Here is a 17,094-nt window from a genome sequence, read left to right as displayed (position 1 = left end):
TGTCACATACACTACACATGTTGTTCTACAACTTGTCCTTCGCCTCACTTAAACTTTTTGTTGTCTATTTAAAAGTGACACTGGGGACGCCTGAATCGCTCAGTCGGTTGAGCATCTGACTCTTGATTTGGGCTCAAGTCATGATCCCAGGCTCATGAGATTCAGCCCCTTGACAGGCTCCTTGCTGAGCATGGAGCCTGCTTATGATTCTCTCTCCCTCTTGCTCTTCTCCCCAGCTCTCACATGCATGCTCTTTCTCTCTCTAAAATAATAATAATAATAATAAAAAATGACACGAGCAATACATGAAGCCATGCTTGTTATACACAGTTAAATCACAGAGATTTGTGCTTCAATTAACAGTCTCTTTTGGACATCATCACGTGTTGACATAAGGGATCTGTCGTGTGGATTAAGTGATGTAATATGTATTACATAAAGCACAGCACAATCCCAAGCACATAGGAGAGCTCAGCAGTGCTATTCATCATTATTGCTAGTGTTCTTTCCACCAGCTTCAGGGCAGTCTACTGATCGAATGAAATACAGTTTTTTCAGCTTTTATTTTCCCACTGGAAAAAAATGCTGCAATAGGTATTTTAATACACATGTATTTATGAACTTGTGCTGCTCTTTGGAGAGATTCCTGGAAGTGGTCATAAGATGTGTCCATTTAGAATTTTTGTAGATGTTACTAAACTGGTACCAGTTTGCAGTTCAACCAACGTTGAATGACATGGCCCATTTTCTTCATCCTTGCTGACATTTTTTATTATCAGTTACATTTTTTTTCATAGCCCAAAATGTTTATATTTACGTTCTTGGATCATTAATGATGTTAGCATATTTTCATATATTTATTAGCTAACACTTTATTTTTGAAAATTATCTATTTCTACCCTTTGTTTTTTATTGGTTGTTTGTCTTTTTAGTAATTTTTTGCAGTTCTTATTCTATGTCCTTTGCTATTTGTATTGCAAATAGTTTCTCTCAGACTATGGTTATCTTTGAACTTCAATTTATATTTTATATAGTAACTTTCTTTCCTATGTGATTCTGCGTTTTGTGTCATGCTTAGAAAGCCCCTCTTCACCCCAAGATCATCAGCGTCTCCCATATATTCTCCAGTTACTTTTATACCATTTACTTTTGAATTTTATTTTATCTTATTTTATTTTATTTATTTTTTTTTAATTTTTTTTAACGTTTATTTTTGAGACAGAGAGAGACAGAGCATGAACAGGGGAGGGGCAGAGAGAGAGGGAGACACAGAATCTGAAACAGGCTCCAGGCTCTAAGCTGTCAGCACAGAGCCTGATGTGGGGCTCAAACTCACGGACCGTAAGATCGTGACCTGAGCCGAAGTCGGACACTTAACCGACCAAGCCACCCAGGCGCCCCTGAATTTTATTTTAACTATAATGTGAAAGAAGGCTCTAACTTAATTTTTCCCTAAGTAGTCAATTGTTCTAATACCATTTATTTAATGATCCTTATATCTTTCAATCTGTTCTGTACTCTTGTTTTTCGTTGGTCAGTTTGTCTCATTTGATGCTAGTACCACACTGCTTTTATTATTGTAGCTTTTTAGTATATTTTAATATTTGCTGGAAAAATCCTCCTTGTTCATTCTTTTTTCAAAAGTTTCTCAGACATTTTTCCAAATTTACTCTTCAAATGAAATTTAGAATGATCTCTTCAAGTTCCCTGAAAAGTCCTGAAGGCACTGAATGTATTGATGAACTTGGGGAGGGCTGACATCTTTACAGCCCTTGTCTGTCCTCTCGTCTATGCACATGTCATGCCTCCAACCTAATCAGGTCTTCTTTACATCTTGAGGTAAAACTCATAGAGTTTTTGTTTCCTTCTTTTTTTTTTTTAAATTTTTTTTTTTTTCCCAACGTTTTTTATTTATTTTTGGGACAGAGAGAGACAGAGCATGAACGGGGGAGGGGCAGAGAGAGAGGGAGACACAGAATCGGAAACAGGCTCCAGGCTCCGAGCCATCGGCCCAGAGCCTGATGCGGGGCTCGAACTCACGGACCGCGAGATTGTGACCTGGCTGAAGTCGGATGCTTAACCGACTGCGCCACCCAGGCGCCCCTTGTTTCCTTCTTAATACAGTGTGCATACATTACTTTGAAAGTATATAGTTATTTTATAACTTTAGACGCTGTCGCATTGGGATCAATATCACGCACAGTGTTTTGAATAGAGACCTCTAAAATGCACACAACCCAAGGAAAAAATGGTTGAACGATGTGAACAGAAACTTCATGGAAGAAGAAGCTCAGGAAAAACCAAACCATGGTGTTATTTTTCTCCATCAGCTTGCAAAACAAAATAAGCCAAAAAACGCTCTTAATATATGCTGTGAGTGGGGTATAGGGAAAGGTCAACCAGGACAGCTCTGGAAGGCTCTTTGGCAACACCTATAAAAATTCAAGGTGTGCATGCCTTTCCCTTAGAAATCTCACTTCTGGGCTCTACCTTAGAGAAACATTTACCCAGGACACAGAGCATCATCAGTGATACACATTGCGCCACTAGTGCACATTTATAAGTCTGAAAAGTACATCTTTTTTTTTTTTTTAGATTTTATTTATTTATTTTTGAGAGAGAGAGAGAGAGCAGGGGAGGGGCAGAGAGAGAGGGAGAGAGAGAATCTCAAGCAGGCTCCATGCTCGCAGTGCAGATCCCAACGTGGGTCTCGAACCCACAAACCATGAAATTATGACTTGAGCTGAAATCCAGAGTTGGATGGTTAACCAACTGAGCCACCCAGGTGCCCCTGAAAAGTACATGCTTTGCTTTAAGTAGTTGATGATACTCTATGCTGATGGGGAATAGAAACACAAAGCTGTTAAAATATTTTTTTTTTATTTTTTTTTTCAACGTTTTTTATTTATTTTTGGGACAGAGAGAGACAGAGCATGAGCGGGGGAGGGGCAGAGAGAGAGGGAGACACAGAATCGGAAACAGGCTCCAGGCTCCGAGCCATCAGCCCAGAGCCTGACGCGGGGCTCGAACTCACGGACCGCGAGATCGTGACCTGGCTGAAGTCGGACACTTAACCGACTGCGCCACCCAGGCGCCCCTGTTAAAATATTTTTATTAAAATCCCCCCAAAGATCTTGGTCTCTCTCCCTAACTTAATTATGTATTTTCAGAGAGTTATCTCGAAAAAAATATTTACCATCTCACTCTCAAATTATCTATTGTGAGCATCTAATTCTTTTATAATAAAATCTTTTAACAATAGGACAAACCCTACTTATGTTTTTTATATAGATCAGAGATTTGAACCAAGACAATTTTGTAAGATTTCTTGGTGATTTTCCCAGGTTTGTATTTGTCTAAATAAACAAGCAAACAGAACTTAAGGTACTTCCTAATTTGCCTGCCGGTCAAGGTCCTCCTATCCCCACTGCAGTGGTCCAACCTTACCTGTCCTGCTTTACTTCCTACCCCTTGGCTGCACAGACACTGAGTCCAGGTGCCTGCTGGCCCCCATCCACCCAGACCACTTGGGCGCCACTTCCCTGGAGACTTCTCTGGACCCAATTCACTCAGCCACCTCTTCTCTGAACTCTCACAGCACAGACGTGACACCTAGCACAGTCTGGTACACGATTCACCCCAGCCTCACCTGGCTTTCTCTGTTCCCCTATGTTGGCTCGATTTCCCCATCCAGACCACACACACCTTCACGATTTCTTTTGTTTGGGAGCGGAGCTGACCTGGGGATATAGCATTTAAGGACTGTGGGAAATTATGGGGGAAGCTGTGTTTCTGATATATCTGGTGGCTTCTTAAATGCTCTGTATCTCTTCTAGGTGGCAAAGAGACACAGCATGATGTTTGGAAATATAATTCTTCAATCAACAAATGGATTCAAATTGAGTATTTGAACATAGGCCGCTGGAGGCATAAAATGGTGGTATTAGGTGGCAAGGTCTATGTGATTGGAGGTTTTGATGGCTTACAGAGGATCAACAATGTGGAGACCTATGATCCCTTCCATAACTGCTGGTCAGAGGTATAACAGATTATTTCTATGAGTAATTCTGTATTATTACTTCAAAGCTTTAAAAAAGAAGTATGTGCCAATGTAGGTATATGGCTTTCTGATCTCTCTGCTCCCACTGAGGATATTTTTGGTGGCTCTAAGCTTCCCTCTTAATAGGAGCCATTGCTTCAGCATTGCTGATCAGGTCAGAGAAACAACTTCCTTCCAGACGGGGAAGCTCTGCGTGGGCACCTGTCTATCCTGGCAAGAAGCCCAGATGTAGAGGGGAGGCTTGGTTCTAACCTCAGTCTGCATGTCTGAGCTCAGAGTCTGTCTCCTCAGATGCCATCTGCCCTTGTTTTCTCCCCAGTGGGCATACAGAGATCCCTTTCCTACACTGTTTACTGATTCAGAGTCATTTGGTAGTGTTTAGAAGATAGCCCTTGTAATTTATGCTAGGTGAATAAACTCGGAGATCTGCTGTACAACATTGTGCTTACAGATAACAGCACTGCATTTTATGCTTAAAAAGTTAAGAGATATCCTTTTGTAGTTCATAAATGTGATGATTGGGTCTTCAAACCATTGTGTGACATGTGCCGCCCTCAAACCTTGTTACAGCCTTGGCACATTACCTGTCTGATGTGGAAAAAAAATTTGTTAAGAGAGTAGATCTCATGTTAAATGTCATAATAATAATAATAATAATAATAATAATAATGAGTAAAACAGTTTCACTTCCTGCATTTCCAGGTTATTCTTAATTACAAATTTTCTTTCTCCTTATGAGACTGTATGTCAGAGTATGTTCCACTTTGGGGAGTGTAAAACATGGCCATCAGAGGCACAAGCAAAGGTAGCTATGTCATCATGGCATCTAACCAAGCAAGACCTGTCAACCTGAAAACTGCTATATAGCCCTTCATATTTTATAGGAGTGTGCCCTACATCTTCTCAACTTGTCAAGTGCCATGACATAGCTGCTCCATGACCCAAGAGGGCCATGTCAAAAGGCAAGAAGCTCTTGGAAGTCCCCTTGAGTGCCCTGCGGTTCACAGGGTAGAAGCACAGGTCTGGCTAAATACCAAAATCTTCATGCTGCCCCAGAGTGGGAGTCTGCTTACCTATGACCCCCTGAAACCCTTATACCAGCTTTTCTTCCTAGATAAAAGCAATAAGGACAATGGCACATAGTAGGCACTCAGTAAATATTTTTTGAATGAAAGAACACATGAATGAATAGAAATATGCATGTTTGAGAAAGTATTTTCCTCCAAATAGTGGCTGGTTTCATCTGTATAAACACTTATTCCTATGTACACCTTCCCTCCCCTGATAGCTGGACTCTGGGAGAAACAGGCTGGAAACATCCAACACTGAACCCGTTCTAGCCTGTCCAGAGCCTGCAGGGAGGGTGGGAAACGAGTGCTTTGACCTCATGTCTCAAGGGGAGTCAAGCCCACAGGCCTTGTGACTTCAGGCAAAGGATGCCCAGGCTTATGTTCTTGAGCTCCTGGCCTGTGTCCTGTGAACCACTGCAGCAGTCTGGGGGCAGCCTGTAGCTGTGTGACTGACAGCTTCTCCTGATGCCCTGTGCCTCCACAGGCAGCACCCCTTCTTGTCCACGTCAGTTCCTTCGCAGCTACCAGCCATAAGAAGAAACTCTATGTGATTGGGGGCGGGCCCAATGGGAAACTGGCCACAGACAAGACTCAGTGTTATGACCCTTCAACCAATAAATGGAATTTAAAATCGTCCATGCCGGTGGAGTCTAAATGCATCAATGCTGTCAGTTTCCGGGACCGCATCTATGTTGTTGGTAAGTAAATGAATGGCATCTTATTTATCTGAGGTCCCCCACCCATGCAGCCATGGGGGTAGATCAGATAAGGCCCTCCCGGGAACTCACATGGATTCCTGGGTGATGTGGGTGAGGTTGAAAAGGAAGAGAAGGGATTGGTTCAGGCCTTGGTGGGAATTACCTTGTAGTACTGGACACAGAGACAGCCCACGTTTAGGGTACATACAAAATAGACCGACAGTGGGGCCCAGTGGAGGAGCCAGAAGTTGCCACAGGAACGAAGTGTGCTGCAAACATTAGCAAATGTATGAAAATTGAAGTGTGCACAGTATAGTAAGTGACCGATGAATGGTAGCTATCATTATTTCTTATTTTGTGTTCATGGGAATTTTACTCTTTCCACTTGCTCTGGGGCTCTGAAAAGTTGCATTTAGCCACAAGGAAAGCCTGGCTAGCCATACCACAGTTGGCATTGAATTGTTAAGGACGATGGATCTCAATACCAACTACTCATTAGAATCACCTAGGGAGCTTTTTACAAAAATATGCATAGCTAGGCCCTATTCCAGAGCAATTATATCAGAATGAGAGGGAGCACGTTGGTCTACAGTACAAGGTGTTTTTTTTTTATTTAATTTTTATTTAATGTTTTACTTATTTTTGAGAGAGAGAGAGAGAGAGAGAGAGACAGAGTATGAGCAGGGGAGGGGCAGAGAGAGAGAGAGAGAGAGAGAGAGAGAGAGAGAGAGAGACAGACAGACATAGAATCTGAAGCAGGCTCCAGGCTCTGAGCTGTCAGCACAGAGCCCAACGCCGGGCTTGAACTTGTGAACCTCGCAATGGTGACCTGAGCTGAAGTTGGACATTTAACTGACTGAGCCACCCAGGCGCCCCAACAGTGCAAGGTGTTTCTAATGTGCAGGTGACTTTCATGTGCAGCCATGACTGAGAATTACTGATTAAGGAGATGCCAAAAATATATAACTTCAGCAAACAAGAACTAATCAGAGCAGGCTTCCTGGAGGCAGAATACAGGAACAGATTAAGGAAAAACCCCTTCTCTCTCTTGCTTCAGGTTTCCTGTGTGTTTGTGGTCAGCCTCATGACTTCAAAGCTCATCTTAAGATGGGTAACTTGGGCTGGCGTCCCAGGTCATGCTCAGTCTACAAAGAGACGCCACCACCTCTAGTCACTGCCATGTATCGATAGCTTCTGTGTACCAGGCTTTCTGCAGGTGCTTTATGAGCATGGTCCTTCTGACGTCTTACAACCACCGCAGCCTCAGTGCTTATGGTTACAATAAAAAAGTGGCAGAGCTGGGGTTGTGAGCCGAGTGCCCCAACTGTACCAGGCGGTATTTCTTCTAGGGAGCAGTCTTAGGATACATTTTGGCACCACGTGAAGCCAGTCGTCCTTGAGACCCTGATTAGCGCCTGGCAGCAGAGTTTAAGGGGCTCTGTGATGTGTTTCCAGCACAGACATACTGTCCCTAGAATCCATTAGAGCTTTCTGGAGAGCCGTGAAGCTCCTATTTCCATTGGCGAGATGGTAGATTTGACCTAGCAGAAGTGGGCTTTTTGTGGTTAAAGGGGAAGAAAACCAGAAAAACAGTGAGATGCCCACCGTGTTTCCCTTCCTCCTCAGGAGGGGCTATGAGAGCGCTGTACGCCTACAGCCCTCTGGAAGACAGCTGGTGCCTGGTGACCCAGCTCAGCCACGAGAGGGCCAGCTGCGGCATCGCGCCCTGCAACAACCGGCTCTACATCACGGGAGGGCGGGACGAGAAGAACGAGGTCATCGCCACGGTGCTGTGCTGGGACCCCGAGGCCCAGAAACTGACGGAGGAGTGTGTCTTGCCCCGCGGGGTGTCGCACCACGGCAGTGTCACCATCAGGAAATCTTACACCCACATCCGGAGGATCGTGCCCGGAGCCGTGTCGGTGTGACTGCGGGAGGGCGGAGCCACGGGGGCGCGGGGCGAGGTGCCAGGAGACCTCCCTCCTCACCTGTTGCCCGGGTTCGTCCCACTTCAGACAGCAGGCTGGGCTGGAGCTACAGGCCACACACCTGGGTTCCCCGCGGCTCCACATGGGAGCTCCTTTTGGAAGTCACAGCTTTGGGACACCAGCCAGGAATGTTTGTGCGACCTACCTCAGGAGGGAAGAAGAGTAATATGTAACATTCAGGACAGACCTGTCCCCTGCCAGGTTCTGTGCCAAGCACTTTTGTGTATCAATTTGTTTAACCACCATAATGACCTGGTCACCGGACATTATCACTTCTGTTTTACAGGTGAGGAAACTTGAGTTTCAGAGAGGGGAAGTACTTTGTCCCTGGTCACCCAGATTATAAGTAGCTAAGCCAAGAGGCTAACTCCAGGTCTTTTCAATTTCAAGGTCAGTGACGGTTCTGTCATGCTGCCTATTTCTGCATAGGAAAACAACAAACTAAACTGGCTCATTTTTTGTTTCTGACAAGTTTGCTGAAGGATTCACTCAGCAAGGTGGGGAAATAAAGTTTTTTCTTTCTTTCTTTTTTTTCTTATATTTAAACCACATGGAATCCTTGGTGTTAGAGCCTTGGGCTCCTTGTCAAGAGGGTTTCAAGTGTTGTTCCATCTGACAGGACCGGAAGATGGGTCTGGGAAGACCTATATGCTTTGAAAGAGATAAAAAATAACTTCTCACCCATCAAAACCTCTTTTTTCTTTCTTTCTTTCTTTCTTTCTTTCTTTCTTTCTTTCTTTCTTTCTTTTTTTTTTTATGATCACACAGGTGCATTTTGGACTAGAACTCTTGTTGCCAGACACAATTGTACCTTCAGCAGAGTCCAGTGCCCTGGCCTCTCAACGTCCAACACTTGTATTGCAGTGTTAAAAGCGGTTTTCCAGAGATTCAGAATCCTGTTTTTGTTGTTGTTTTTAATGTAAACATCCCTACACTGCTGGCCACTGCAAGAATGACTGACTCTTCTTGACAGTATACTTTCTGCTTTTTAGACTGTGACTCGAGTCCGTGTCCCTGAGACCCCACCCTCCTGGAACCTTAGTTTTCGGGATCCTTTCAAGCCCTTCTGTTTGGTTTTTGGTTCAGTTTGGGACAATTTTGACTCAAGGAATGGAGTCTGTCCTTCACTCTGATAGAGCTTTCAAATGAGCTCACTGGAAATTCATTCTAATCCCCAAGTTGGGGAAACAGATTAAGAGATCCTGTTTCATATGCTGTACTTAAAGAGCAATAACAATGATAGCAACATAGTAACTGCATTACCCAATGCGTTTTATTTTCATCATATGATTTCAAATCTCTTTAATAGAGTTTTATTTCATGTCAGATGCAGCACATTGTGCCTGTACTTCTGGAACAGTTTGGGAAGTAGCGGTTTTAGAGTTTATAGTGAGTTGAATTTTCATAGAAAAGTTATGGTTAGAAGAAGCTTAAAGTTCCAAGCTGATAAAAAAGGACTTGGAACATTACAAATGAGTTTTCTGTGTATGCTTAGATCATTGAGGATAAATATAAACACATGTTGGTGTGTGAAAAGCTCTGTGCCTTAGAATCAGGTGTGACAGTTCAGCTCCCTGCTACAAAAAGTAGGAAGGGAAAATACAAACATATCTGGGGACATTTAGAACACATTACAGTAAGTGATGTACTTACTCATGAGCACTAATAACCTTAACAAAGCTTTCAACTGAAACAAGTTAATCTAGTTCCATTTAGCAGACATTCAAGGAGTTCTTTCTGTTTGTCAAGACTTTGGGACACAAACAGGTAAGATAACCACCCCTGAAACATTCAATAAACAGGTAAACAGGCCACTAGTCAACATTATATAATGTTTTTCTTTTCATCAAGTTAGAGAAAAATGATACATCTGCAAAGTTATGAGGTTACACCCACTTCTTTATTGCCCTTCCAGTGCTCTTCATGGGAAGCTGTGCTCTTAGGTCAATGATGCGGCCATTGCTTGCATATTTGACTTCCTTTGAGATAGTCTTCAGAAACCATTTATGAGTTATAGGAGCAATCATTTTCTGAAGATGATTTCAGGAAGAACTTCCAAAAAGTCTATCCAATGACAACATCAGTGGCATTTGCAGAGAGCTCCCCTCAGAAAGAGAGTGCTCCTTGTCATCGAGAACTTTTGATAAGAGCAGTTGACAAATTTTGTGCCCATCAGTGGATCAGCCTTACTCTGGGAAAGTGAGGATTCAAGACCTCTGTGTTATAAATCTGCTTCTAACTGCAGGACCCAAGTTTCAGGACTAGTTCAGAAAATGTAAATGAAGTCAAGGAAAGGATTCTATGTCGTTTTTCATTAAATATTTATTTTTGAGGCAGAAAGAGACAGAGCGTGAGTGGGGGAGAGGCAGGTAGAGAGGGAGACACAGACTCCAAAGGAGGCTCCAAGCTCTGAGCTGTCAGCACAGAGCCAGAGGCAGGGCTCAAACCCACAAACCGGGACATCGTGACCTGAGCCGAAGTCAGATGCTTAACAGACTGAGCCACCCAGGTGCTCCAGCTTCTATGTCATTTTAATGTCACTAGATATGCAGGTCAATTGTAAAATCTCAGATGCCTGGCCCTCAAGAGAGATTCTCAATAATGGCATAGGTTGGCAGACAGATACACCTGTTAAGACGACACAGAGTCCTGCACTTAACGCTGCCAGTCAGTAGCTTTTAGGGAAATAAGAGTTCAAGTAATTCAGGGAAACTTTATAAGCGTATCAGGATTTAAGCTTCTTGGCACTAGCCAAGGATGGAAGCTCTTAAAATCGAATTTCCATTTACAGATAAACAATCAATCAAAAAATGTAGTTTGTGTGATTGTCGTACCCATACCACCATCGGGTGATGAGGCAAATTGGCACCAGATGAGTAAGAGGCAAAGGGCCCTAGGACTGAGGAAGGGTATGTGGAACATCCTGGCATAGCACACTGGATCTTGAAGCAGGTCATGTGAATGGACAGAGCATCCCTGTCTGGGAGGAAAAGGATGAAGTAGGAGGAGGAAGAAAAGGTCAGGTTTAAGGATACAGGTCTAGAAAATGATATCATGGTCCCTAGAGTTTGTGAGCATGACTGCATTCTAGAGAAGGGTAAGGGAAGAATAAGGAACAGAGGTTTCAGGGAGTGGCTTCCAGGAGAAGAAAGGCACAAATGAGAGCAGGACTGGCAGCCAGACCCACTTGTTGGGGGTGGGGGTGCCTCTGAGCTTCTTGGCAGGGTCTTCTATTTTACTGCACTTAAAGAGAATGAGGCCCAGAGGCTCTGATGGGATGGAAACTGTAGGAGAGGTTAAGGGACTCTAGTTCCCACAGCTGATCTGAAATGGGCAGGGAGCTGATCTCACCTGAACATCAACAGATACATGTTCTCTTCTTAGCCTTCCCCACATCTTGCAATCAATGACTTCAGGAAACACACACACACTCACACACTCACATTTTGCCCTTGAACTCATACCATTTCTCAGGGAAATACAAATATCATTTGCTTATAGCTGTGAAAGTATAGCTTTGCTATTTATAAAAGCACTTGAGGTACTGTTGTTATTTATATATCCTACTTGATTTTGAAAAAGAAAAGTACTCATTAGAATTTTCAGAGTGGGCAAATACCACTGGAATTTCCTATATAAGGTCCTAACTTGGGGTTGAAAGATCATTTTTTCCTTTAATATTTGATTTGAGTGTTGTATTGGATCTCATAATCTGAAGAGTCAATCTTCATGGAAATCCACAAATATCTCAAGTATGGCTATTGCAAAACCAGTTTTGGCAGGCTGAATATTCATATTTATAGGTAAAAATAGTCAACACTTAGTTGGCTAAGTCCTTCAAGCATTTTGGTTATATGAATCTGTATTTTTTTAAATGATCAAACTAAGGATATTGTTTATACGTAAGTATACAAATAAAGTTTGTATTTATTCAATAATGTGTGTGGAATGGATAAGATTATGTTATATGCAATCACTAGGTGAAATTTTTTTTTTTTTGCTTGTTTTGGCTGATATGAGTTAGTGATATCTGAATACAAATTAATTTATGAGGTGGAAATTTAAAACATTTCAGTTGGTTCAAGAGGGTTTCAATAAAATCATAGGATAGAATTGATCAGAGGTGGTCTATGGAATGGCAAAAATTAGATAGCTTTTACCTCCTTAAAGTCTCGTTGCCTCTGAGCATGCTTTTTACCAACGCACTTGCAAACTATGACTCTCATTTTGCCTGCCTTATCCCTTCTTACAAAAGCCACCTTCTAGGCTTCTGATTTCTGACTCTTAACCCTGTCTTCACCAGTGTCACTGTGTTGTTTCTGAAGCCTTAACCAACCTGTGTGTCTCAAATCAGGGCACAGGGAACTTGGCATAAGAGACAGTGAGCTGTACTTTTCGGCCACTGGAGAATTTGTCATCAATTTAGTTTGTTTTGCATTACAATACAAAGATCCTATGCCACTGAAATGGAGAATCTGAAGTTTTAAAGAAATGTGGGGTCACATGAATAGCTTTACACCATTCCTCCTGGGCCTCCCAAGAAATAGAGGTTCTGGCTCATCTGCTCCAGGGACTCTGGGTGGAAAACCTTGGGAAGCATAGCCCCATTTCACCGGTGGGAAGTGTTCTAGAGTTAATCCTGGGCAATAGATCTGACAACCAGTGCACCAGCTGTGGGTCAAAATGGAGTTTTGACCTTACATTCACTGCTGATCCCTCCAGTTCCCCTGCTGCGTCTAAGTAAGTGGCAATCTGATGCCTGGGCATCCTGGCCAGGGCCTGGCATCTGCCCAACTCTCCTTGGCTCTTTTCCTACTTTTGGTGTTCCCTGCTGGTGTGTGGCATCCTCTGGACCAGCCTCCTTTTCACTGGAGATGTGGCCTTCATATAGGATCTCTATTCTCCCCTGCCTTCTATGGGCTCATGTCTCATTGTCTGTCCCCTTGGTGCTGGGAACTGATTTGGGTTAGGTCCCACCCACTCCCAAGCTGCCCAGTATCAGCCTGCCTGATTACCAGTCACTCTGGTTTTCACTTCCATGTTTGTTTTGAACACCTAGGGATTTTCCTTTTCTTCTTGCATGCTTAGATGGCTCCTTTGTTTTGGTTCCTGCATGGCAGGCTACCTGGACACCCATGCCTGCCCCATCCAGTCATCCATCTGGGTCCCCAACGTGCTGTCTCCCTTGGGGTCTCCAAGCATAGAACCCTCATTACCCTTCTTGTGTTGTCCTCTAGCTATCCCAGCACCAAAGCATCTCTAAGGGTCTCCTGATTTCTGAAGTTTGGACAAAGAGCAAAAGAAGATATGAGACTTCCTGGCTACATATTCTTTAAGAAGGTTTGTGGGTAAGGAAACTTTCCTTTTCCCTTAGTAAAACTAACCCGGATCCTCCAAGTTTGGCAGTGGAGGGAGAAACTCTCCGCGGAGACAGAGAGTTGGATCTCATAGTCCCAACTGTTGTCCCTATAAGGAAAGAGTCCTATACATGGCTCTGAATTTCCCAAAGGACATTGCAGACCAGGCTGGAACAGCTGAATAAGACTTTACTGATGACTGAGAGATGATATAGGGAAATAAGCACAACTAGGAGCAACGCTCTGGATAATGAGGATAAGATTCAGCTGTCCTTGAAAAGCAGTGTTATCCATAGGAGGTGTGTGTGTGTGTGTGTGTTTGTTCACGTGTGGGTGTACATGCTGTCAACAATAAAGCTGGACATAGTTAAAATGGAAAAAACAGATTTTATCCAGTAACTACTGACAGTAGAGAAAAGAGCTGAGCCCCATTCTGATTTGTGCACAGCTGACTAGGTGCTTTAAAGGGAAAATTGAGAAGGGGAGGGGATGGGGAGCTGGTGGGCACTGAAGTAAAGGCCGGGATGTGAAAAATTACAAAACACTGGTCAGTAAATGTGATTATTCCAGCTGTCTGCTGGCTGGCAGTGTTGAACTTAGGGTTGTATCCTCCCACAGAGACTGGCAGCCAGGGGCCCTGTACTTCCAGATTGTTACATTCAAAGGATGACTTTCAGGTCCTTGAGAAAGACATCCTGGGCCATAAGAGATACATACATATATCTCTCAAAGGAACAGAGGAAGGGTTTACAATCCTAAGCCCTTTTTAGTAAATGCCCTAAGAAAGGGAGGTTAGGGGCCTATCATCAGGTATTGGTTAGAACAGATGGCAAATTCTTTTGACAGTCTTGACCTTTTCCAGACAGATACACAAAAGGAGGGCATGTGTTCTTAGGCAGCCATGCTAGAGTTCTTAGGCAGCCATGCTAGGGTTGATCAAGTCTGTTAATGCAAGAGTTTGAATGGAGTGTTCACGCAAAGAATTTTTGCCATTTTCAGTGACCCAGGTATATTTGCTTCATGAAAGAGATACAATTAAAGGAATAGGTGTGCTCACCACTTGTACTGCTGGTGGGGATATTTTAAGAGTGAACTGCCCATTTTCTGCAACTTAACACAAGCCCACTGTGAGACCAGGAGTGCCAAAACCCCTCCTTCTAGAATATTCTAAAGACGACTAAAGAGAAAAATAATACTAAAACTTCTTTCAATGTACATAGGCCAGAGTGGTGTTCTAAAACATTTTGGACTATGTCCCACAGTTTCAAAATGGAAACATTTTCAATATTTTCTGTTCTGTTTTTTAAGTTTTATTTATTTATTTTGAGATAGAGAGACAGAAAGAGAGAGAGAGGAACTCAAGCAGGCTCCACACTGTTAGTGCAGAGCCTGATGTGGGGCTCAGTCCCATGAACTGTGAGATCAAGGGTCAGATGCTCAACCTACTGAGCCACCGAGGTGCCCATCTATTCCATTTTTTTAAAGTTTTATTTATTTATTTTGAGAGAGAGAGCAGGGGAAGGGCAGACAGAGAGGGAGAGAGAGAATCCCAAACAGACTCTGTGCTGTCAGTGCAAAGCCCAATATGGGGCTTGAATTCACAAACTGTGAGATCATGACCTGAGCTGAAATCAAGAGTCAGATGCTTAACTGACTGAGCCACCCAGGCGCTCCTATTCTATTTTCTCTTAAAATGCTGTTCACAACTTATTAAGGTAATTTCATCACCTGCCCATGGGTCACAAGTCACAACAAGCCACATCTGAAAAATACAAGGTGTCTGGGCACAAACCGAGACAAAGACAGGGCAGGGACGAGGGAAGAGGAGGTTGACAAACCCTTGGTTTAACACTTACAACAGATACCAGAGGGAAAAATCTTGAGTGCATGAAGAAACCCATGAGACTGACCTTTGTAGGTAATAGTCTATTCTTTTACAACAAAAGTATAGTAATGGTAGCATCTATTGTGTAATTTCCCAGAAACATGGCACACAGCCAGAAATAGTAGACGAGACTGGGATAGTGACAAAACCAGTCTAGGAAGGAATGATGGGGTTTTTCATGATCAAAGTACATCCTGGTAGAATGTTGCATTCCCAGAAAACTTCAACCTAGAAACCTGGAGGAAAACAATACATTAGGCTTTGTTCTGGCTGAATCATAAATAGACATTGGTTGGAGGAAGTAATGGGGTTGGTCTTTGTGAAACAATGCCGCAAATGTTTATTGAGCACCTACTATATGCCAGGCACAATTCTAGGCACTAGGGCTCTACATCCACAAATAAAACAAAGCTGCTGCTCTCAAAAGCTACCATTCTAGTGAATAAAGGTCACAACAAAACAAGTATATAAATACGCCAAGTAGTGATAAATGCTGGAAAAGCAGGGTAAAGGGTACACATGCTACTTTAAACAGGGTTAGCAGATGTACTTTCTGATAGAGACAGTTATGTAGAAATTTGGGTGAAGAGAAACTGCGATGCCTGTGAATATCTGGAGGAAGCATGTTCTAAATAGAAGGAACAGCAAAAAAACAAAACAAAACAAAACAAAACAAAAAAACAAATAGAAGGAACAGCCAGTGCAAAGGCCCCGAGGCAGGAGGCTCAGTGTCTTCGAGAAACAGTAAAAAGGTCTGTGTGGTTGGAGTGAATTCTGAGCGATGATAAGGAGTCTCAAGGCCACTGTAAGCACTTTGTATATGATCAGGTAAGATGATTGGTCACAAGACAAGTTTAGAAATACTGAAGATTCACCAATGTTACATACTCAAGCTTGTGGTTTACACATTCAACTGTGCTTCATTTACGGTGGCAGTTAGTAGCTAGGATCTGCTGAACGCACGGTTTTTGTGAATCCAGCAAACATTATGCTCTTTCTCCAAATCCTTGGTCTTTCTGATCCTGCCCTGTGCACTCACATCAAGGTGGGCTGGGCTGGCTCTCGCAAATGCCTAGTTACCGGAGCCTGGGGGGTGGGGCTTGGGGAAAGCCACTCAAATAACTAAGATCTTTACCATTCCCTGCATAAATAAAAATGGCAGCACTCATGCATGGACATCCTGGTAAGAAGAAGACCACTGGTGATGATATTGGTGGGGCGGGTCAAGGGGGATGGAAATAAGAACTTTTAAAGTCAGTGGCCCCCAGAAAGCCTAGATGATATTTGAAAACCTCTTATCAGTAGCCCAAACTAATGTGGACTATGATTCAGCACGTTTAAAAACAAATAAAAATCCTTAGTGGTTAAAAGTGCAAACCAACAATCTACTTAAAAATCTCTGTAAAATGTGTGGCAATTCACATTTTAGAAGTTAGATGCTAAAAGCATTCTTTCCAGATGACTTTAGAGATTGTGTCTTCCCAGACAGTGGCTGGAATCTTCAGTAGGAAACAAAGCTGGAGATGAGGTGCATTAGACTGTTCCAATGTTGTCACCAGCCTCCCTGACTCCCAAGGGGGGATATCATAGAGGCTGGGTTTTGCTGGCCTTTGTAACTACAGCATCTTACATAGAACCTGTCGCCTGGCAGAAATAACGTACGGGGTCGGGTCCTGAGGAGTTGCCACCACAGCCATTACCACCACCATAATTGATCACCTCCCAGACACTGTACGCACATTAGAAGTTTTTATTAAAACCACTGATATCTTTTGTTTGGACTGTGCAATATTTCTAAAAATTGGCAACACTGGGGAGCACCTGGGCAGCTCAGTTGGTTAAGCATCCAACTTCGGCTCAGGTCATGATCTCGTGGTTCATGAATTCAAGCCTGGCATCAAGCCCTCTGCTGTCAGCATGGAACCCACTTTGAATCCCCTGTCCCCCTCTCTCTTTGCCCCTTCTTCGCCTGCTTTCTCTCTCTCTCAAAAATAAACATTTTTTAAAAATTGGCAATACTGGGGCCATATTTCTAC

The 17,094-nt window shown here is 43.1% G+C and overlaps 1 protein-coding gene and 1 non-coding gene across 6 annotated transcripts in view; both read left to right on the top strand.

Annotated features, from left to right (window-relative positions):
• The window catches only part of KLHL6 (kelch like family member 6), a 98,580-nt gene that overhangs the window by 49,071 nt on the left and 32,415 nt on the right, over window positions 1–17,094 (top strand). For 2 of the 5 annotated variants that reach the window (XM_058730632.1, XM_058730633.1), the window contains exons 5-7: window positions 3,837–4,039; window positions 5,615–5,828; window positions 7,455–11,754. In XM_058730632.1, the coding sequence (XP_058586615.1) occupies window positions 3,837–4,039; window positions 5,615–5,828; window positions 7,455–7,756 (719 nt within the window). In that variant the 3' untranslated portion in view covers window positions 7,757–11,754. Of the gene's footprint in view, window positions 1–3,836; window positions 4,040–5,614; window positions 5,829–7,454; window positions 11,755–13,053; window positions 17,051–17,094 lie in introns of those variants that run through there. The other 3 variants (XR_009262041.1, XR_009262039.1, XR_009262040.1) reach the window with 3 other exon arrangements.
• On the top strand, window positions 4,551–4,654 carry LOC131513329 (small nucleolar RNA U13). Its single transcript, XR_009262546.1, has one exon. It is a non-coding gene; the product is annotated as a small nucleolar RNA U13 (small nucleolar RNA).

Source organism: Neofelis nebulosa, chromosome 5 (genome assembly GCF_028018385.1).
Source record: "Neofelis nebulosa isolate mNeoNeb1 chromosome 5, mNeoNeb1.pri, whole genome shotgun sequence".
Lineage (NCBI taxonomy): Eukaryota > Metazoa > Chordata > Mammalia > Carnivora > Felidae > Neofelis > Neofelis nebulosa.
Note: the sequence above shows the minus strand (reverse complement) of the source record. Positions and strands in the feature narration are given on the sequence as shown.